This window comes from Bos javanicus, chromosome 19 (genome assembly GCF_032452875.1).
Source record: "Bos javanicus breed banteng chromosome 19, ARS-OSU_banteng_1.0, whole genome shotgun sequence".
NCBI classification, from domain to species: domain Eukaryota; kingdom Metazoa; phylum Chordata; class Mammalia; order Artiodactyla; family Bovidae; genus Bos; species Bos javanicus.
Window position 1 is genome coordinate 25,601,237 of NC_083886.1, and position 23,190 is coordinate 25,624,426.

The 23,190-nt window shown below is 39.9% G+C and overlaps 1 protein-coding gene across 2 annotated transcripts; it reads left to right on the forward strand.

Annotated features, from left to right (window-relative positions):
• Window positions 1-1,127: 1,127 nt before the first annotated feature.
• Window positions 1,128-22,404, forward strand: ASPA (aspartoacylase). Of its 2 annotated transcripts, XM_061390714.1 has the most exons (7): window positions 1,128-1,226; window positions 5,437-5,691; window positions 9,535-9,730; window positions 11,116-11,209; window positions 14,038-14,145; window positions 18,703-18,812; window positions 21,572-22,404. In XM_061390714.1, the coding sequence occupies exons 2-7, from the start codon at window positions 5,456-5,458 to the stop codon at window positions 21,767-21,769; spliced, it is 942 nt and encodes a 313-aa protein (XP_061246698.1). In that variant the 5' UTR covers window positions 1,128-1,226; window positions 5,437-5,455; the 3' UTR covers window positions 21,770-22,404. The 2 variants fall into 2 exon arrangements, with proteins under 2 accessions (XP_061246698.1, XP_061246697.1); XM_061390713.1 differs by lacking the exon at window positions 1,128-1,226 and having other exon boundaries at window positions 5,279-5,691.
• Window positions 22,405-23,190: the final 786 nt, after the last annotated feature.

Below are 23,190 nucleotides of genomic sequence, written 5' to 3' on the forward strand. Positions count from 1 at the left end.
AGACCTCAAAGCCGGGTCAGAGGGGTCTTGCTTGGTCTGGCAGAGTTTCAGAGTAAGGTCAAGCAGATGGGACATTAGAATCGCCAGGGGGCTGTGAGAGCTGAGGCCTGGTTTGAAGACAGCCCGGCTCAGGAAGGCAGGGCCAGTGCTGCACAAGCTTGGGAAGGGAAACAGCACATGCCTTAGAGATCCAGGACCCCAGAGAACAAAGGGCAGGTGCAGTGACCCAGGCTCTGGCCCTCAGCTATTGGACTGCCCCTCTCTGGTCCTTTTATCTTGGACAAGTTACCCCCTCTAAACCTACATTTCCTGCCTCAGTAAAATAGTAATGATAGTACTTACTTAATTGCCCTGAAGATATTAAAAGAGAAAATAAATGCACAGTTCTGGCACACAGTAAATGATCAGTAAATGTTAGCCCTTTTTAATAACAGTGGCTGCCATTTATTGAGTACTTACTGGAGACCAGGAATAATAATTCTACTTCTGTCTGGGTTCAAAGACCATGTTTTGCTGTTACCCTGTCTTCTGACCATTTGGATACTAAGGGAGATGAAGGGAAGGAGTGCAGAGGCACCCAGAGATGAAGGGAAGGTTGTTAGTAAAGTCCTAAGAGTATGAGTGAAAGTCACTCAGTCCTGTCCGACTCTTTGAGACCCCGTGGACTGTATATACAGTCCATGGAATTCTCTAGGCCAGAATACTGGAGTGGGTAGCCGTTCCCTTCTCCAGGGGATCTTCCCAACCCAGGGATCGAAACAGGGTCTCCCACGTTGCAGGTGGATTCTTTACCGATTGAGCTATCAGGAAAGACTTCCAGACTGAGTGACTTTCACTTCACAAGAGTATGAGACCATGAGATATATTAGTAGTTTCTTTGAAGATTAGATCAAAGAAAATATTAGGAGATAGGATTAGAGGTAGATTGAGACCAGATGATAAATATTCAACCTTATTGTGAGATAGTGACAGCTAAAAAGAGTCTCAGTTTGTATACTATCAGTTCTCTGAATTTCTCAAAAAGAACTAGACTAATAAAAATTTGTAGTTTTTGTAGGGTTCAGATATTTAGAGTGCTTTGGGAAACAGGGAGTTAAAAATCTTTCGGAAGTTAACTTGGTATAAGAGTACGAAAAGCCTCTGTTGCTCTAGTTCTAAGGAAATGCTCTCCTTTTTTTTCTAATAAAGCTTTCCACAGAAGACAAACTCTGTACACAATAAACAAGGTAAGCATAGGACAGAATTACTACAATTCGTTAACTCTCAAAAAAAGTTATTCATTTTGACATGTAAAGGAAACTTTACGAATGTTAGATGTGCTTCAGAGTGTTGATCTGTTAAAATTCCATAAAACAAGCCTCAAAATGCAAGTCATTTGTGCCAGCCACAAGTACAAAGCTGAAGCGGCATTTCCAGAGAGACTGGGGCAAAGGACAGAACTAACCAGAAATTGGCAGAAGAGAAACAAAACATAATCGAGTGTTAATAATTTACCAGTTACTGCTCTTGAAACCAAAGTAACTAAATAATACGATCGTCATCTGTTTACATTTATGCTTGTTTTCTGCATCTCTGCACTGAAGTGTTCAGTGTACATGGATGTGGACAGAAAATCAAAAGCTACAGGGGTTTTTTATCTGAAATTAGAACAGTAATTTCAATGTGTGCATGTTAATTTTATTGTTATGCTTTCTCTGCCTCTGGATTATAATCTCTTAAAGGAAGAAAACAGGTATTGGTTTATTAACTATTTTGAATCATTCACATTTTCTATTTCCATCATGTGTTTTGTTTGTAAGCTTGTTTGTTTCCTGAGCACTGTTGTCACTGTTTATGTGAATTTGGAAAGAGCAAAATTAGAATTTTGGGGAAAGCCAAAAATAACAGGGAACACCCTATTGTTCTGTGAAAAACACTCGACTTGGATTCAGAAAACTTGGATCCAAGGCCTGGTTTTCTCCTAGAAACTCAGCAACTTAACCAAATTAGTCTTTTTTTTCTCTTACCACTGCACTGGGGATGTCAACTGCTAACCCTTCCTATCACCTAAAGTGGATATGTGAATAAACTGAGAAAACAGATGGCTAAAACCTTTTAAATTAAACTACTCTGTAGTTGTGAGGAATCACTCTTGTGGTACTCCTTCTGAACGATCTCCCATCACTAGTACATAATGTTTTCAGTACTTGAACATATTTGACTTTCTGGGTGATTGAGCATGAAATCAAATCGGATATGGCTCAGACTCATTTCTCCAAAAGAATGTAATCATCTTAGTACAGTATTCTGCATAGTTTCCCCTAATAAGACCCCTTCATGAGTAACACATTCCAGTGGAGAGTCTCTGCTGCCAGTAAATTAGGCTGTGTCGGTATAAACTCATATAATCTGGTTAGTATATAGAGCATGTCTCAAGACATTTTCAGGCATTACAATGTCTTGAAAATTACTAATAGTTGTTTGTCTTTTAGTATAGAGGCAAAAAGTGAGGAAGATCCCTAAGAAAGTTGACACAGAATTACTAATAACTTCATGAGAAAGAAATTAAAGTGTGTTTCCAAAAAGTCTTGTTTCAAAGTAACTTAAGACCCAGTCATCTTTAATTTGGTTCTTGTGTCTCTAACCATGAGAAAGCTTTCTGAAAGAATGGATAAAAAAAACCCAGTGTGATTTATAATCTCCAAAAAATTACATGAGTCAGCTTAATAATATGGTAGTTCAGTTCAGTTCAGTTCAGTTCATTTCAGTCGCTCAGTCGTGTCCGACTCTTTGCGACCCCATGAACCGCAGTACGCCAGGCCTCCCTGTCCATCACCAATTCCCAGAATCCACCCAAACCCATGTCCATCAAGTCGGTGATGCCATCCAACCATCTCATCCTCTGTCATTCCCTTCTCCTCTTGCTGTCAATCTTTCCCAGCATCAGGGTCTTTTCAAATGAGTCAGCTCTTCACATCAGATGGCCGAAGTACGGGAGTTTCAGCTTCAACATCAGTCCTTCCAATGAATACCCAGGACTGATCTCCTTTAGGATGGACTGGGTGGATCTCCTTACAGTCCAAGGGACTCTCAAGAGTCTTCTCCAACACCACAGTTCAAAAGCATCAATTCTTCGGCACTCAGCTTTCTTTATAGTCCAACTCTCACATCCATACGTGACCACTGGAAAAACCATAGCCTTGACTAGACGGACCTTTGTTGACAAAGTAATGTCTCTGCTTTTTAATATGCTGTCTAGGTTGGTCATAACTTTCCTTCTAAAGAGTAAGCGTCTTTTAATTTCATGGCTGCAATCACCATCTGCAGTGATTTTGGAGCCCAAAAAAATAAACTCTGACACTGTTTCCACTGTTTCCCCATCTACTTGCCATGAAGTGATGGGACTGGATGCCATGATCTTCGTTTTCTGAATGTTGAGCTTTAAGCCAACTTTTTCACTCTCCTCTTTCACTTTCATCAAGAGGCTCTTTAGTTCCTCTTCACTTTCTGCCATAAGGGTGGTGTCATCTGCATATCTGAGGTTATTGATAATTTCTCCCGGCAATCTTGATTCCAGCTTGTGCTTCTTCCAGCCCAGCGTTTCTCATGATGTACTCTGCATATAAGTTAAATAAGCAGGGTGACAATATACAGTCTTGACGTACTCCTTTTCCTATTTGGAACCAGTCTGTTGTTTCATGTCCAGTTCTAACTGTTGCTTCCTAACCTGCATACAGGTTTCTCAAGAGGCAGATTAGGTGGTCTGGTATTCCCATCTCTTTCAGAATTTTCCACAGTTTATTGTGATCCACACAGTCAAAGGCTTTGGCATAGTCAATAAAATATGGTAGTAGGTTCAGTATTTTAATTCACTATTTAGAATTCTAGGTCCTTTGTCACAAGAAGTCCACATAGTTTATACTGCACACTGTGTATGGAGGTGCAGAGCCGGTGGTAACTTTGCCTAAAGTTATATGGTGGTAACAAGTTCCAGTCTGAGCACAGGCTGACCAAGGCTTGCATCTGTCCGCTCACTCCAGTGTTGCCAGTGAGCACTTGCCAAGTAGGCACTGTGATTGCACACTCCTCACTCCCTGTCATTATCACTCTTCCTACTTTTGTGGTGGCTTATTTGATGCCTTACTAGTTCTACACACTGATAGCTGATGTGTTGAAGTGTCTTAAATGTTGTAAGGGAAACCATGACCCTGCTCAGTTTGACCACTCATCCAGCGGATGGGCCTGTGGCACCTGAGTGGGTTGCCGTACTTTCCAAAGCACAGATGATGCCCCAAAAATGAGGCAGGTGACATTTACAGTCATGGGTTCTGAAGAGGCTCACTTACTGAAAAGTCCTGAGGTTCTAAATCAAAGTGAGTATCTTTAATCAACACTCACAAACTATGTACTATGCTGGTTGGAGGCCAAAGGTCAGTGTTATAATACTACACTGTAATTGGAGGGAGGGGAGCGCCAGCCAGTCCATCGTGCTGTTGTAAGAAGCCGTTCACGTGCATAAAGTTATTAGATACACAAAGACAGGCTTTGGTAGTGCAACTGAAGAAATTGTGTACCCAAGCATCTTCACAGCTTCTACCGGATGCATTTTCTTTTTAGGAATGAAGGAATATTCTCCCATTTTTGATCCATTCTTTTATGTCAGTTCTACAAAATTGCATGTAACTTTATATTTTTAAAAGATTCTTAAGTATTTAATATTCTGCTAATTTGATTTTGAATTATAAATGCCAGTTCAATTGAGGGTTTTGTGTTTTACTAGGTTAAAAAGGAAAAAGTGTACATTTTTAAGGATTTTTTGTGAATAAATTTAATGTACTGAAAATAAAAAAAAGAAAGGATAGTGGTTCCAGAGGAGTTCTCTGAGGATCTGCCGTTGGCTGTTTATAGAGCTGAAATTCAGATGCCCTCAGAAGATAAATAGGGCCTGAACTCATTTCAGAGAAGAAATGGTTTTAAGCAGAAATATAAATATTGAATAATAAGATGCATACTATAGGCCAGTCTTTTATTTTATATTTTTGAGGATAAGAAAAGTGTAATCTATTTTTACTACCACAAATAATCATGAAAACACTGTTAGAAAACATTCTGGCTAAAGAGAAAGCAGAAGTTTCGCTTAAGTGTGAGATGCTAACTTATTATTGCATTTAGGTCTACCGACCATTTGAGGGAGTTAGAAGTTAAAGTAAACAGCTGCATCTCTAGTTGATCTCTGCATATTTTAACCCAAATATGGTAAAGGGCAGGGCTAAAGAAGGGAGTATCCCTATAATAAACACAGCTCAGAACTTGTAACAGAAAATTAAAATATACTCCACTCAAGAGAAGTCTGTACTTTGCACTTAGGTTAAAGTCTCATTTAGATTTAAGTTTCTAAACTTTGCCTAAGAAATTAAGTTTTCTTTGATCTCCTCTCTTCTGAATTGCCGAAATCAGATAAACCTACTTCACAAAAATGACTTCTTGTCACGTTGCTGAAGACCCTATAAAAAAGGTGGCTATCTTTGGAGGAACTCATGGGAATGAACTAACAGGAGTATTTCTAGTTAAGCACTGGCTGGAGAACAGCACTGAGATTCAAAGAACAGGGCTGGAGGTAAAACCATTTATTACCAACCCAAGAGCAGTGAAGAAGTGCACCAGATATATTGACTGTGACCTGAATCGAGTTTTTGACTCTGAAAATCTTGGGTAAGACTATATTTTGTGTTGTATGTGTGCACATGTGTGTTTGTGTGTGTGTGTGTGAGAAGTAGTATGTGTGAAAGCACATGTGTATACATATAATATTCATGTTCATACACAGAATCGCTATTGTGAATAAGATCACTTTCACTTTTAGTCATACTATGTGATGAATTAATTACCTAAACTGGACATTCATGTACTCTTTTATAAATTTTTTTAAACATCAAACACTTCTTAACTGATTTTTTTAAATATATTCTATCTAGACTGGGACAACAAATAACAGAGGTTTTTATTTTTAAATTATGTCTTTAAAGAAACAGATTTAATAAGTCTTTTGCATTAAATTAATATTTGACCACTACACTTAGGTACATATTTTTTAGCTTTCTAGGTGATTCACTACTACACTTTTTGCAACTATATTTTGGTAGCGCATGAAGTTCTAGTTAAGAAAAGTGTAATGTTTCAGTTAATGTTTGTTTAATGAAAGAGTGAATAAATGACCATCATCAGAAAACATTAGACTGCTCTGTGATCTGAGGAGTACATGTACTACCTTCAGTAGTGGGTCCTTGAGACCTGAATTTTCTGAATTTAAATTATAGCTGATGATACATTACATATAGTGTATACAATCATAATGCTCTATGTCCTTATTATTTTTGCCTTTGTTTACATCATTGTAGCTACTCCTGTAGATATTTAGGCCTCTAAGCTTTTTACCACTTCTTTCATTTACATAAAAATATTATTAAACACCTACTCTTCATGGGGCACTGTGCCAGATACTATGGGAATACAAAGTTATGTACAAAATGATTTCTGCTCTCAATGAGCTAACAGACGACAAGCTAAGATATAAGTAATGCCCAGCAACAACTAATATAACACTTTTATATACTCATTTTCTATTAAATCCTGTTTTGAGTTTAAAGAGTTACTTTAATCTCATCATAGATCAAAAGATGGCTACTATATTTATACAAATTTGCCTCACTTTATGGAATACAATCTCTGGGGCAATTATACATTAGTCATAGCTTACATCAGAGAAGGCAATGGCACCCCACTCCAGTACTCTTGCCTGGAAAATCCCATGAACAGAGGAGCCTGGTAGGCCGTCCATGGGGTCGCTAAGAGTTGGACATGACTGAGTGACTCCACTTTCACTCTTCACTTTTATGCATTGGAGAAGGAAATGGCAACCCATTCCAGTGTTCTTGCCTGGAGAATCCCAGGGACGGGGAGCCTGGTGGGCTGCCGTCTATGGGGTCGCACAGAGTCGGACATGACTGAAGCGACTTAGCAGCAGCAGCAGCATAGCTTACATATCAAACCATATTTTTACTAACATAAATTTTAAATTCAAACATGCTTTATATTCACGACTGAGGTTATGTCAACACGATTAAGGTTTATCTATTCACCTAAAATACCTATTAACTAACTCTTACATTATCACTAAAGATTTGTTGAAGAATAACTTTTAGTTGGCATGTTAACTTGCCAAATAACTCTGAAATGAACTAGATTGAGTTTTCTTATTATGACCACTCAGTGGCTTGCATTTCAATGAGAGTAGTCTTTTAAATTAAACTCACTTTCTACTTCTTATATTTAACACTTATCAGAGGCTGGACAGTGTTTTTTCAGGGTGTTCATGGAAACTTATGAGCTAGATTAGTCAATTACCTTCTCCCATCCTCCTTCTCCTAAACTGTGCTGCTTTCCCTGTATTCCTCATCTCAGTGATGTCACCATTACCCACTAAATCACTTATGGAAATCATCTTAGAACCTTCCACATTCTTTATTCCCTACATCTAGTGGGTTACTAAATCTTTCAATTATTCAAATACTGACTAGATGTTTATTACCTTTCAGGACATCATGTCTTGACTCTGAGCACCTGAGTAGCTGGTGGTGTCATTTACTCACATGGGGGAGAGGGAGAAGCAAATCAGTTGTGGCAAGGAGGGAGGAACTTATGCAGTTGTGGCGTTAATTAGCTTTTAAAGTGCATTTGTAGCCTTTGGGCTTCCCAGGTGGCACTCGTGGTAAAGAAAGTGTTAGTCACTCAGTCACGTCTGACTCTTTGTGACCCCATGGACTGCAGCCCACCAGGCTCCTCTGTCCATGGAATTCTCCAGGCAAGAATACTGGAGAGGATAGCCATTTCCTCCTCCAGGGGATCTTCCCGATCCAGGGATTGAACCCAGGTCTCCTGCGTTGCAGGCAGACTCTTCTGACTGAGCCACCAGGGGATCAGTGGTAAAGAACTCACCTGCGAATACAGGAGACATAAGAGATGCAGGTTTGATCCCTGGGTCGGGAAGATCCCCTGGAGGAGGGCATGGCAACCCACTCCAGTATTCTTGCTTGAAGAATCCTATGGACAGAGGAGCCTGGAGGGCTACAGTCCATAGGGTCACAAAGAACATGTCTGAAGCAACTTAGCCTGCACACACATACACATGTAGCCTTTAGGAACTATCTGGTTGCTTATAATAGAAATCTGAAAACAATGAATTAAACAAATAAGAGTTTCTTTCCACAAATAACAAGTCCAGAGGTAGGCAGTCCAGGCAGGACTGGATAACTCAGTGATGTTATAAAGGCCACAGGCTTCTGTCTTCCCACTGTGCTGTGCTTAGTCGCCCAGTGTCCGACTCTGCGATCCCACAGACTGTAGCCCTCCAGGCTCCTCTGTCCATGGGGCTTCTCCAGGCAAGAATACTGGAGTGGGTTGCCATGCCCTCCTCCAGAGAATCTTCCCAATCCAGAGATCGAACCCAGGTCTCCCACATTGCAGGCAGATTCTTTACCATCTGAGCTATCAGGGAAGCCCAAGAATACTGGCGTGGGTAGCCTATCCTTTCTCCAGGGGACCCGACCTAGGAATCGAAATGGGGTCTCCTTCATTGCAGGTGGATTCTTTACCAGCTGAGCTACCAGGGAAGCCCCAGTCTTCCCACTGCACTAGCCTTAGTATGCAGCTTTTCTTCATAGTTGAAAAACTGCTGCTCCAATTTCTTGATTGCATTCCAGGCAAGAATTACTCAGGTGCAAACTGTAGGTCTTTTGAAGATGCTAACAAAAATAGTCAGAGAATAGAAATAAATGGAATTATAGGGAAATGTTGAATGCTTTCATGAGAAAAATAAATTTAAATTATCATGTACATTAAGAAAAAATGTATCCTAACTATTGAGGTTGGAGGTGGGGGGCAGCAGGTAGAGACTCATTTGAGAATTCAATAAAAAATATCAACCCTCATCCTAGAAAAATGCATATATGCATACTCCTGCAATGTTTTGCATTTTCACAGTGTACCCAGACTCTTCTCTGTAAACCTTGGCCCTGGACCACTAGTGGGTCCTAGAATCACTTAAGAATCCCTAATAAGATGATGTGAGCTCCTAAGTTTGACTATTCTTGTGCACTAGAATTAGCTAGGGTGTAAAAAAATAATAGGTGCATTTGATGGTCTAGCTTCATTATAGCCCAGTGCACTTAACTACTAAGGGACTCTTGATTAAATTAATGGATGAATTTCATTCAGAGTTGAAGTCAAATGATAAAGTGTTTGAAATGTCCTTCCTGTGACCAGCCACATAAATGAACTATTATTTGCAAGTGTGACAATGCAACATTACTTGGAATCAAACAGAGGGGGGAAATGTAATTTTTCATTTGTAAAATTTTCACATAAAGTTCCCCTTCCCTCAGAGGTTTTTCATATTAAAGCTTTGGTGCCAGGTTTCTAATATACTGTGTTCTCATTGTATATGTATGTTATCTTAGCTCCAGGTGTTGTTAATCTTTTTCTTTCTGCTAATAACAGCAAAAAAAAGTCAGAGGATTTGCCATATGAAGTGAGAAGGGCTCAAGAAATCAATCATTTATTTGGTCCAAAAGATAGTGAAGATTCCTATGACATTATTTTTGACCTTCACAACACTACTTCTAACATGGGGTGCACTCTTATTCTTGAAGATTCCAGGAATGACTTTTTAATTCAGATGTTTCATTATATTAAGGTAATGTCAATGTTATTAATTTACAAGTTAGCCTAGGACCTGTAATTTTAAGTTGATTATAGATGTTGAAACAACCAGAAAAGGGTGAGGAGGGAGGGTCCAAGAGAAATGAGAGACTGAGGGGAGCACCAGAAGAGAAGCAGCAGTGACAGGCAGAAGAAAAGGAGAAGGGATGAGCAAAATAATAAATATAATGAAAAAATAATAGAGCATATGAGTCACTGTGTCTATAAAATTTTAGATCTTTTATTAAGACTATGACAGTAATCATGGGTTTTTCAGTAAAATTAATACCAAAATTTTGAAGTGGTTGAAGTGGCTCAATTACAGTTTTAAGAAGCTTAAAAGATAGTCATTTAATGTTGACTAAAGACCAATGATAAAAAGACTGTCTTTAGCCCTGTCTTTGTCTCCGTTTGGTTCATATACCCCAACATACATCTGATCTTTCGGTACTTCATATAGCTAATCATCTTAAGGCTCAGAAATCTACAAGATGAAAAAATCAGCAGTCCAGTGCCTATAATAAGAAAAACTGCTAGAAAATAACTGTCAAGCAAAACACAAATAATGAACTGTATGGTTATTTCTATGTAATGGATAGCCTTCCTTCCAGAGAGCTAGCATGAGCTAGTATGATTTAATGAAAAGTATGTGACCCATATAGCCAGTACCTGGGTTCAAATCCTGATTTTCTCACTTGCTAACCTTGAACAAGGTAATCAACTTCCTTGCTTTCCTTGTTTTATAAAATTGGCATAATAACAACAGCTACCTGGTATGACCATAATAAGCCTTACATAAGAAAAAAAAATTCTTAATGCATTTAGCTGAGTGCTTTGAGCGATAGTAAGGATTAACTATTATTTTTGTTTCCTTGAATTAGTGACATTGACTAGATAGTAGTTCTGGTAGGAGATCATGATGCAGTATCTTTGCTGCTCATTGAAGGGAGAGCTGAATACTTTGTATGCTGCATTGTCATCAAAACCAAGAGGCTGAATTATTCAGATAAGTGGGGGAGTTACTTGCCATCTCTAGAGACCTGGCCCACAAGGGTAGAAATAGAATTCTTTAAGAGACCCATAGTAAGCTAAATACTCAGTGTAACGAGTGATGAAAACAAAAATAACAAAAGCCATTCAGAAGAATTTATTCATATACTTTGTTCGTGGTTCTGGAGAATTGTTTAATATACATTTTATCCAGAAAGTTACATATAATCTAATTTTATATGTAGTTGGAGTTTAGAATGTGTTTCATAAAGTTGTCTTACTAATCTTAGTTGATGAAGTTAAACATACTGAAGGCATTATTGACTGACAGCAAAGAGAACAAGGCATATGGTCTTTACATAATAAGAACATGTTTTAAATTCTTTTCAGACGTCTTTGGCTCCATTACCCTGCTATGTTTACCTTATTGAGCATCCTTCTCTCAAATATGCAACTACTCGTTCTATAGCCAAGTATCCTGTTGGTAAGTCACATTTCCCACTGTCACAGCTAAACAAAATATGTCTGAGATAAAACTCTAAGAAAACTAATTTAAAAACTATTTGCAGCTACTTTGCTTATCATTATGGCTTGTAATTGTCAAGTAATAAGCAAACTATCCCCAGGCTGTCTCTAGCTATATCAGATTTCCTCACTTTCATTGACCAACTTTCTACATTCCAGAAAGAAGCACTGAGCGAGAGGAATTTGAGTCTTTTATAATGGGTAGTAAGCAACCTGCTTTTTGCTCAAGCAAGACACCAGCCCTATCTTCCAAGGGTATCCGCTGTACAAAATTCTTAAAACAATAATCTGGAGCCAAGGCAGTCAGTATCTTGCTGGCAAGACATGCAGAAATACAGAAGACCCATGGAAAATTCTCTCCCAGCATCCCTGTTAGCATCTGCTTCGCAGTAGAGTCTCTGATAACCTGTGTTTATTATCCATTCACTTGTGTGCCCTGTCAGTTACTGAGCTGTGGATTTGTCTTTGCCTTTTGGTAACTTCCAGCACACAGGCTTCACTCTCATACACTCTCTCTGACAGTCTCTTTTTTCTACATCCCATTCTCATTCCTGAGTGACGTACTAGCATCATTGTTTGCAGACCGCACTGTAATCCTTAAAATTGCTGTTGTCTTACAGTCCATGGGGTCACAAAGAGTTGGACACGACTTAGAGACTGAACAACAGCAACACAACTTAGAAGTAGATTTAAAGTTATCTTGGTTATTTGGTTTTTGATAATTTTGGTGCATAATCAAGGGGTCCGTTGAGGCAAGCTAAATGACCAAGTGTAGGTAATTATTTGAAACAAACAAAGTGCTTAAAAATAAAGGATAGAGATCTATGACACCAAATAAAGCATAAGATTTATAAGCCTTGGTTTATTACATTTATGGGAAATGTTGCTCTTAGCTAGAATGAATATCTATTGATATATCTGTCTCTTAAAAATAGATCCAGGGACTTCCCTGGTGGTTCAGTGGTTGAGACTCTGCCCCTCTGCCGCAGGGTGCCTGGGTTTGATCCCTGGTTGGGAAATTAAGATCCTGCATGTAGTGTGGCAAAAAAAATAAATAAAAAATCCCACTCCTCTGAAAATAGAGCCAAATCTTGCAAGCGTTTCAGTGTGGGGGAATATTAAGATCATTATAAATAATTAGAAATATTATACCTACTTTACTATATTATTTGGAATATTTTTATATCATCCAGTCATGGGCAGAGGGGACACTTAAGATCAGAGAGACACTGTCTCCACCTCAGTATTTTGTAATACTTCTATGACTTTAGATGGGCATCCCTGGTGGCTCAGCAGTAAAGAATCCACCTGCCAAGGAGTCACAAGTTCAATCCCTGGGTGAGGAAGATCCTCTGGAGAAGGAAATAGCAATCCACTCCAGTATTCTTGCCTGAGAAATCCCCTGGCAGGCCATAGTTTTCTGGGGTCTCAAAAGAGTCGGACATGACTTAGCGACTAAACAACAATGACGTGACTTTAGGTGGCACAAGATGTGCACTGTAATTTCAAGCATCATATGCCAACATGGCAGTATCTGGTGGGAGAAAGGAGACTCCCAGGAACTCCCCTGTGGACCTTCCGTTGTGGCCAGTTATTCAGAACTGAGTCATATATGCATTCTTCAGTTAATTACTAGGGCTGATGGAGTACTGTGATTGAGCAAAACTGTTCTGTGTTTACCCCTGAGCTGGAATCCCAGCCAAAATCAGGACTCTGTCAGCAAGGAGTAGATGGAATGAATTTTGGGTAGGAAAGCAATAACACCTTGTACAGAACGCAGACAGACATATCCACAAACACATTTTCACACATTTACAAATCATCTATGCATCTATGCATACCTTAGCCACACTTATACCATATTCTTAAATACATGCCCAAACATATAGCCAGAAAAGCTAAACACAGAAGTGAAAAATGAAGATAAAAGAGAATACAGTAAGATTTTGTGAATGGGGAAATAACAGAAGTGGGTGAAAACAGGATAGGTGGAAAAGAATGTATATGAATAGATGGAAAGGATTGGATGATGTTATATTGGTAAATAGTTTTATAAATGAATCAGGTGATGATTGTAATGATAACAGAGTGGGAGACTTGGACAGGAGGGAAAGGACTAGATAAGTGGTTTAGAGAAAAATATTTTATAGGTTTATGGAAGAATGCTTGACAGCCACAGGAAGTAGACCTGATGGTATGGGAATTAATTTTATTGTGATGAGAAGAAATGAATACAGGTTTTTTCCACAGAAAATTAAAACCATTGACTATCATGGCAGGTTGGGTTGTTATGTTAAAGGCAAGAATATTGCTCCAGGGTCACACAGATTGTCGTTTGACTTAAATCCATGGCTTGTTTAGTTTAGCTTTCTATTACTAAATAGATGTGTTTTCTCCTACAAGCTGTGTCTATGACAGTTTCTCTTTGTGGTCACTTACTATTTTGTCAATATAAAGTTGTCTGCTCCTTTTACTGTATTATAATTTTTAAATATTTTGCCAACATTGAAGGAAATTTAGAGAAAAAAGACCCACAAGACCTTACTACTATAGCACAACTCTTTGATTTTCTTATGTTCTCTCCCAGTCTTTATTTACTATGCATATACCTTGTAAATGCTCTGCTTTATTTATTGCCTAATATTATGTCTCACATATTTTCCATTATGCTACATGGTCTGCCTTTTTAATCAGTTTTAATGATGCGATTCTAGATCTTGATGTATGAAAATGCTCCATCTTGTATTCTAACACATGAAATGTGACTATCTCCCCTTCTGTACCTAGGTATAGAAGTCGGTCCCCAGCCTCAGGGGGTTCTGAGAGCTGATATTCTAGATCAAATGAGAAAAATGATTCAGCATGCTCTTGATTTTATACATAATTTCAATGAAGGTAAGTAGGAGGCCGAAATTGTTTCTTTCACTGTTAGCTTGTGTGTGTGCAAATAAATCAGGACAGGAAGACGAGATGGAGCGCACATGATGACTAAACCACTCAACACTGAAATAACAATGGACCCCAGGTCAAGTTTGCCACGTTTGTGATATTAATTGTTTTTTTTTTTTAAATGTAATCATCTCAGCCATTCTTCAATGACCAGTGTAGACACATTCAAGAAGAACAGCTACCAAATAAAGTCTCACAAATGAAATCCTCATTTTCCTATTAATGTCCATTTTAAAAAGCAAAGAAATACCAAGAAATATAGATGTCCAATAAACAGATGAAAAGATGTCCAATATCACTAGTAGTTAGAAGTGCAAATTAAAATACAAAACCATTTTATCCCATTAGATTGGGGAAATAATCTCTTTTCTGCCTTGCATAAACACTTGGGGAGACCTGTGAATAAATTCTGAATACATACTTCAGGAGAAACATCTTATAGTAGAGGTTAGCTAAGGAAATGGGGAGAAGGCAATGGCACCCCACTCCGGTACTCTTGCCTGGAAAATCCCATGGACAGAGGAACCTGGTGGGCTGTAGTCTGTGGGGTCACTAACAGTCAGACACCACTGAGCGACTTCACTTTCACTTTTCACTTTCATGCATTGGAGAAGGAAATGGCAACCCACTCCAGTGTTCTTGCCTGGAGAATCCTAGGGATGGGGGAGCCTGGTGGGCTTCCATCTATGGGGTCACACAGAGTCAGACACGACTGAAGTGACTTAGCAGCAGCAGCAGCTAAGGAGATGATTGAGAATGTTGAAGAGTTTGAAAACCATAAGAAAAATAATCCCAAGGATGCACATAGAAGTTCAGTTTACGGAATACCTTCACATGTATCCTCGTGTATGTGACAATATTTGAGTGCTGGTTGATAAAATTAAAGGCACTCAGACTGGCAGAAAAGGAGTCTTAAAGCCAATTTTATTTTAGAGTTTCAGAAGTGTTATACTGGAAAGGAATTAGACAAGTTTTCTGTGACTCAGAGGGCAGAATAGAATCTGTGGGATAATGTTATCTAAGGACAGAAACTTTTGATTAACAAAGCTGACCAACAATGGAACAGACCACACTTTGTGAGGCTGTTCAAGCAGGAGCAAGATGACCACTTAGCCAGAAAGATACAGAGAATATTCAAGCATCAATGGAAGTTAAGCATTTGAGAGTCACTCCAGCTCTGAGATTCTAAGGAGCAAAAACATGTTCCTTCGTGTTCTACCACTTTCTTCTTTTCTCCCAGTGGACCTTCTGGTTTAAAGAAATGACATCTGATATTTCTGTCTTCATCTTGGAAGATTTGGTAAATTATAAAAATGGCCACAAATTCTTCTCTTCCCTGCTTCCATGTCCTAGCTAGAGATAAAGTCTGTTTTCCTACCACCTGGATCTGGCTTGGCCATGTGGCATGTTTTATACCACAGAAGAGATTAGAAAAGAACTTGCACGTCCGGGCTTGCTGTCTCGCTGCTCTTAGGAGCCTTGCACTGTCATTTGTGAATCAGCTCACCTAGCCTGCTGGATGATACAAGACCATGAGGCTGAAGACTGAGACCTCCCAGTCAGTAGTTCTGCCGCTCCAGCTGAGGACCCATCAAATGCCCAGATATGACAGCAAAGCCATCTTAGATCATCCACCTCCTGCTGATCTGCCAGCTCACCGCAAATGCATGAGCAAGCCAATTAGAAATCAGCCGTTCCAGCCTAGACCAGAGGGACTGCCCAACCAAGCCACAGAATCATGAGCTAAACCAGAGGGTTGTTTTATGCCACAGAGTTCTGGCATAACATATTATGCAGCAGAAGCAAACTGGTACAGAAGTGATGGCAGGATATCTGAATTCCACCCTGGCTGCACTTTCTGCACTAAGGGGAAAGGAAGATTTTCCTGTGGATTGCAACCATAGCATAGTGTGGGCTCTATGCTGGATGAAAGTTCATCCTGTTTATTCAGAGGTAGCCCGGTATAAACGAAAACTACCCCTTTTCCAAGTTTCTGGGCACTGGGTTGTTTAACGTTGCTGCAGCATTGTAAGTTTCACTCCACTATGGGCAGACTGGCTATATCCCAATATCTCACTGTTCAAGAGCTGCCCAGATGTTTAACATACTTAGTTAGGAGGAGGAGCACAATGGTGAAGTCATCTAACCTGCTGAACGTCCTCCTGAAGTTACACAATCACAGGATGTCAGAGCTGGAAGGGGCCCTCCAAGATGAATTGATGTGAAATCTTCATCTGACAGGTCAAGAGAGTGAGCATCGAGAAGTTAAGCATGTTGCTCAAGTTGACACGGCTGGGAGATTAGAGCACAGGTGTCCTGCCTGATTCTTATTCCTAGCCTCTCTCTCCCCTGCACCGACTTTTTAAGTTCTGCTTTCCACCTCTGTCCAACCTCTGTGTACCTGCGGACCCAGTGCTGGTAGGAATCATTCGAGAACATCCTTTGGTTTAGTGTTGTTGTGAACATCCTTAACTAAAATTTTACGGAGCAATATAAGACCCCAAATAGCCAAAGCAATCTTGAGAAAGAGGAGCAAAGCTGGAGGCATCACACTTCCTGACTTCAAAGTGAAAGTGAAAGTGAAAGTCACTCAGTCGTGTCTGTCTCTTTGCAATCCCTTGGACTATACAATCCATGGAATTCTCCAGGCCAGAATACTGGAGTGGGTAACTGTTCCCTTCTCCAGGGAATCATCCCAACCCAGGGATTGAACCCAGGTCTCCCACATTGCAGGTGGATTCTTTACCAGCTGAGCCACCAGGGAAGCCCCCAACTTCATATTACAAAGCTGTTGTAATTAAGCCATATAGTGTTGGCATAAAAATAGACACACAGTTCAATGGAATGGAGTGGAGAGCCCAGAAATAAACCTATGTGCTGCTGCTGCTAAGTCGCTTCAGTCGTGTCCGACTCTGTGCGACCCCATAGACGGCAACCCACCAGGCTCCCCCGTCCCTGGGATTCTCCAGGCAAGAACACTGGAGTGGGTTGCCATTTCCTTCTCCAATGCATCAAAGTGAAAAGTGAAAGTCGCTCAGTCGTGTCCGACTCTTAGCGACCCCATGGACTGCAGCCTACCAGGCTCCTCTATCCATGGGATTTTCCAGGCAAGAGTACCGGAGTGGGGTGCCATTGCCTTCTCCAAACCTACCAGGCTCCTCAGTCCATGGGATTTTCCAAGCAAGAGTACTGGAGTGGGGTGCCATTGCCTTCTCCAAACCTATGTATATATGGTCAATTAATATACATCAAAGGAACAAAGAATCTACAGTGGAGAAGGGGCAGTCTCTTCAATAAGGGGCATTGGGGAGATTGGACAGCTAGGTGCAAAGGAATGGAATGACCACTATCTTAAAGACCATACACAAAAATTAACTCAAAATGGATTAAAGACATGAACATAAGAACTGAAACTATAAAACATAGAAGAAAACATGGGCAGTGAGCTTCCTGAAATAGGTATAGGTCTTGGCAATTTTTTGAATCTGACACCAAAATTAGAAGCAACAAAGGCAAAAATAAATGAGACTATGTCAGACTAAAATCTTCTGCACAGCAAAGGCAACAGAGTGAAAATACAATCTACTGAATGGGAGAAAATATTTGCAAATTATATATCTGATAAGGCACTAATATTCAAAATATATAGAGAACTCATACAACTCAATAGTAAAAAAAAAAAAAATACTGATTTAAAAATGAGAGGAAGATCTGAATAGACATTTTTCCAGAGAAGACATACAGATGGCCAACAGACACATGAAAAAATGTTCTACATCATTAGTCACCAGGGAAATTAAAATCAAAACCGTAATGAGAGGGGAAGGAGGTAGGATGGAATGGGAGATCAGGATTGATGTGTGTACACTACCATGTGTAAAACAGATAGCTAGTGGGAACCTATGGTGTAGCTCAGGGAGCTCAGCTCAGTGCTCCCCGGTGACCTAGATGGGCGAGATGGGGCAGCGGGGTGGGAGAGGGAGCTAGGAGACCAGGGCTGTTTGTATATGTAGAGCTGATTCACTTCATTGTGCAGCAGAAACACAACATTGAAAAGCAACTGTACCCCAGTAAAAAATTAAAATATAAAGTATAAAAAAAATAATAAGATATCAGCTCGCTCCTTTTAGAATGGCTATTATCAAGAAACAAGAAATAAGTTATGCTGAAGATATGGAGAAAAGGGAACCCTTATGCACTACTGGTGGGAATCTAAGTCGGTGCAGCTGCTATGGAAAACAGCATAGAGGTTCCTCAAAAAATTAAAAACAGGATTCCCATATGATCCCAGCAATCCCACTTCTGGGTGAAATTGTGTTTTATGTACTTTCTGAGTATTATATTTCACAATGAAAAATGATTTAAAAGCAAAAAAGATACTGTGTTCTCCCTATAGCTGTCTGTTTGCAGTTTTTGGTTCCTTTTTTGAAGTATAAACTTCCCTTTTATCAGGAGTGTTTTTTATTTTTTAGTTGCCATTTATATTTATTTATTTTGCCACAGGAAAAGAATTTCCTCCCTGTGCTATTGAAGTCTATAAAATAATGGAGAAAGTTGATTATCCCAGGAATGAAAGTGGAGAAATTTCTGCTATCATCCATCCTAAACTGCAGGTAATGGTTACTATTTCTTTTAAATATTCAAAATAATGATGCCCTACCTTTCAGGGGAGGGATTCCCAGGTGGCTCAGTGGTAGAGAATCCACCTGCCAATGCAGGAGACACAGGAAACATGGGTTCAATCTCTGGGTTGGGAAGATCCCCTGGAAGAGGAAGTGGCAACCCACTCTAGTATTCTTGCCATGGAAATCTCGTGGACAGGGAAGCCTGGCAGGCTATACAGTCCATGGGTTTGCAAAGAGTCAGACACAACTGAGCATGCTCGCAGCTTTGAGTAGACCTTTATAGTCCGTGGTGACTCAGACAGTAAAGAATCTGCTTGCAATGCAGGAGACCCTGGTTCAGTCCCTGGGTCGGGAAGATGCCCTGGAGAAGGAAATGGCTACCACCTCCAGTTTTCTTGCCTGTAGAATCCCATGGACAGCAGACCCTGGCTGGCTATAGTCCATGGGGTTGCAAAGAGTCGGACATGACTGAGCGACTAACATTTAACAGCCCATTAAGCATTTTACATATGTGAGTGCCTCAATAGATGTTCTCAAAAACACTGCAGTCTAGATAAGGTATTCAGATCATCACTGAGTAAATATTTATGGAATAAATCCTGTGCTGGCTCTGGAGGTACATCAACGAATATGGTTTATATTCATGTGGAACTTATAGTCTAGATATACTAAAGTCTAAACTGTGGTCTTGAAATGAAGATAACCAGATGCTATAACAGAATAATGAGATGTGGATGGGGGTCAGAGAACATGAAATTCCTGCGTCAAGTGCAATGGATAAGAATTATTACATCTACTTTAATATAAGAAAATGGAGGCTCAGAAATTAGATCCTTCCCACAGTCCTGTAGTTATTGATGGCAGATCCAGAACGAAGGTTCTTTGCAGTTGGCCACGTTGCTACCACCTCCCTGTCATCACTACTGTAAAAGTTAGAGCAAACCAATCAGAGCCTCCTCCTTTGGGATGTTTTCTGCCTTTTTTCCCTGACCCCTCAAGACCCCAGTATGTATCTGCTCTTTGTCTGGTTTGATCAATAATGGTGTAATGAAGGGGAAGAAAAGGCTCGTAGGAAAGAATAGGAAGTTTAAATCTGGAAGAGGCAGAGGTAAAAGCAGAGAAGAGCAAAGATTCTAAAAAGCTGAAACATCCATCTCCCCACACACTAGCAGACGTCAGAAATGGAAGAGAACCAATGGATTGTCTAGCCTGGTGCAGTCAGCCCTGGAGGCACATCGCCTACAGCGCCTTTTAGAAAATAACAGCGCCCGTCCCTGCTCTGGGATAATCTGATCTTATTGGCCTGTGTAATTAGAATGGGAAACCACTGATCCAGTTCAGACTGCTATTTAATGACCCTAATGATAGTCATTCGGACTTACAACTTAATAAAGCTGCTGCTGCTGCTGCTAAGTCACTTCAGTTGTATCCGACTCTGTGCGACCCCGTAGACTGCAGCCCACCAGGCTCCCCGACCCTGGGATTCTCCAGGCAAGAACACTGGACTGGGTTGCCATTTCCTTCTCCAATGCATGAAAGTGAAAAGTTAAAGAGAAGTCACTCAGTCGTCTGACTCTTAGCGACCCCATGGACTGCGGCCCACCAGGCTCCTCCATCCATGGGATTTTCCAGGCAAGAGTACTGGAGTGGGGTGCCATTGCCTTCTCCGACTTAATAAAGCAGCCTGCCCCAAAACACAGACTAGTGGAGCAGATCCAGCTTTGTGCCTTAGTGGGATCCAGGTGGAAACTTGAAGGAGCCTGAGGCAGTGTTTTAAAGGATAGAAAGATAAAGATTGTGAACCTCTTAAATGATTCAGTTGTTATCATAATGTGGGAACAGGTATAGGAAATATTCACCTATCTTGTGCTTTTCCCAGGCTTTTCCCAGCCTATCCCCACCTTCTCCCACCAATCCCCACCAGAATAGAGCCTTCTAGCATGCAGGCACAAGGTCACTCATTTTTTATCCCCAACAGTAGAATGTCTTATATACAGAAGACTCTTAATGAATATTTCCTAAATTTTGCTGAGAGGAATTTAACTTCAGCTAGCAAGAGATATAATTTGCACTTAAGAATATGTGCATGTAGTTTGGTTTTTGATATTATAAACCTCTTCAGCAACATTCAAGGTGAACTTGATACCAAAGCAGACTCTGATCATGTGGCAGTTATAAAAATAAAAAGGGGAACTCTTAAAACTGCTGCCAAAACAAACTGCTCAATCTCAGTTTAGTCACATACCTCTAACTTGTCTCTTTTAAAAGAAGATAGTGCTGTCATTTTGGTTGTCTAGAGCCTGACATAAGAATGTTTTAATTTATTTTTTATTGAAGTATAGTTGATTTTTTGACAGGACGTCCCTGTAGCTCATACTGTAAAGAATCCGCTTGCAATGCCAGAGACCTGGTTTGATCCCTGGGTCAGGAAGAACCTCTGGAGAAGGGAATGGCAACCCACTCCAGTATTCTTGCCTGGAAAATCCCATGGACAGAGGAGCCTGGGGGGCTACAGTCCATGGGGTCGCAAAGAGTCAGACACGACTAAGCAACTAACGCTACTTCTACGTATAGTTGATTTACAATGTTGTGTTAATTTCTGGTGTACAGCGAATGATTCCATCACATATGTGAATATATAGAGATAGATATACACATATACATCCTTTCTCATATTCTTTTCCATTATACAATTTGTAAAGTAGGAGAGAAACCAAATGTAATTTATGTATGTTGTTTCCTGAAAGGATCAAGATTGGAAACCCTTGCACCCTGAGGATCCTGTGTTTTTAACTCTTGATGGAAAGACTATTTCATTGGGTGGAGACCAAACCGTGTACCCAGTGTTTGTAAATGAGGCCGCATATTATGAGAAGAAAGAAGCTTTTGCAAAGACGACTAAACTAACACTCAATGCAAACAGTATTCGCTCCTCTCTACATTAGAAATCACTTGTGGCTCACTTGTTAGAGAGCACCTTGAAAAATTCTGCTAGTTTATAAGCTCCTGAAGAGCAGGATTGTGCCTTACTCATCATCATTTCCACAGCTCCTAGTGGTGCCTTGAACACAGTGGACATTCAGGTAAATTTGTTGAATGAATGAATGTGTTAATGAATGCCTTTCACAGATATCATACTTTATGTATGTAGCCTATTCAAAGAAGTGCACTTCTTATTTCTCTATAGCTTTATATACCTTATACTTCGATAGTTTAACGTTCTTAGTAAACAGCCTTAGAATTCAAATTTTAACATTGAAACAGTCCATGGGATTGCAGGGTTGGACACAACTGAGCGACTCAGTACAGCGCAGCACAGATACTATATACAAAAAACTATTAACTTGAGCATAGAGTTAAATACTGTATGCTTTTAAGTAATATAGAAATACTCCTAGAAACTAATAGCACAGGCTATTTTAAATTTTTTCACATTTGAATTAATCCTAAAGTATTAAAGTCAATCGGCAGCAGTTGTGATATCTGTAGATTTTAAAATGCTCTTATGACGATGAAATGTGAATGAGAAATGAGGGCTGATTGTAAAGGTGACATTATGAATAAATCAAGAAACTCTGAATGGGCCTTTGTCCACTGAGAGTCACCCACACAAAACATCACAAAGCTTCGCACTCGGGTACGCCCACTTGTTCTGCGCTGACCCCAGGAAGCCAGGAGCCTCCTTCAGACCTCTCACACGCCCCCCCAGAAGCTCATGTTCTTTCCCAACTTGGAAGGCATGTCCTTCCCAGCTGTCCCTTCTTACTTTGAAAGAACTCATTTGTCCTTCTTCCTGACCAATGTATAAGAAAGTCTCTGGGCTCCAGCCGTGTAGGTGGTAAAGACAGAACTGAGGGCAGTGGACGCTAGTAGAAATGTGACCCAAACCCGTCTCTGGTTCACAAATACATTCTTTTAAGACATTCCCTCCTGTCCTAAATGCCCAAATCCCCCACTCTCAAGATCCTTCTTAAAGGTCCTTGGTCTAATTTTACACCTCCCTCCCTCTCCAATCCTTGCAAGAGCCTCTCCTTCCCTCTCTCTTAGGCCATGACAGCCAAGTAAAGAACATTTTATCCCATGATTTGGACCCCAAGGAAACCCATGTTTACAGTTTCAAATATATTTACAAAATCATACTAATATTGTCATTATCTGTAACATGTATATGTCTATATATATAATTTCATTCTTGCAAAACAAATCCCATTAAGCCAATTTCATTCCATATTCAGTGCTCTATAGCACACAATTAAACTGCTTTGAAACGTTCAGCATTTATTTTTGTACTTTACCAAAATTATTTTCTTTGGAATAGACTCTCTTCCTTCTAAATTCTTTAGTAAAAAAAATTTTTTTTTTTATC

What these genes read in the sequence shown, in the direction of transcription:
- ASPA (XM_061390714.1), top strand. Translation starts at nt 5,456, where the DNA reads ATGACTTCTTGTCACGTTGCTGAAGACCCTATAAAAAAGGTGGCTATC. An exon ending in AGATGTTTCATTATATTAAG is followed by an intron (nt 9,731 to 11,115) that starts GTAATGTCAATG and finishes AATTCTTTTCAG; the next exon opens with ACGTCTTTGGCTCCATTACC. An exon ending in TATAGCCAAGTATCCTGTTG is followed by an intron (nt 11,210 to 14,037) that starts GTAAGTCACATT and finishes TTCTGTACCTAG; the next exon opens with GTATAGAAGTCGGTCCCCAG.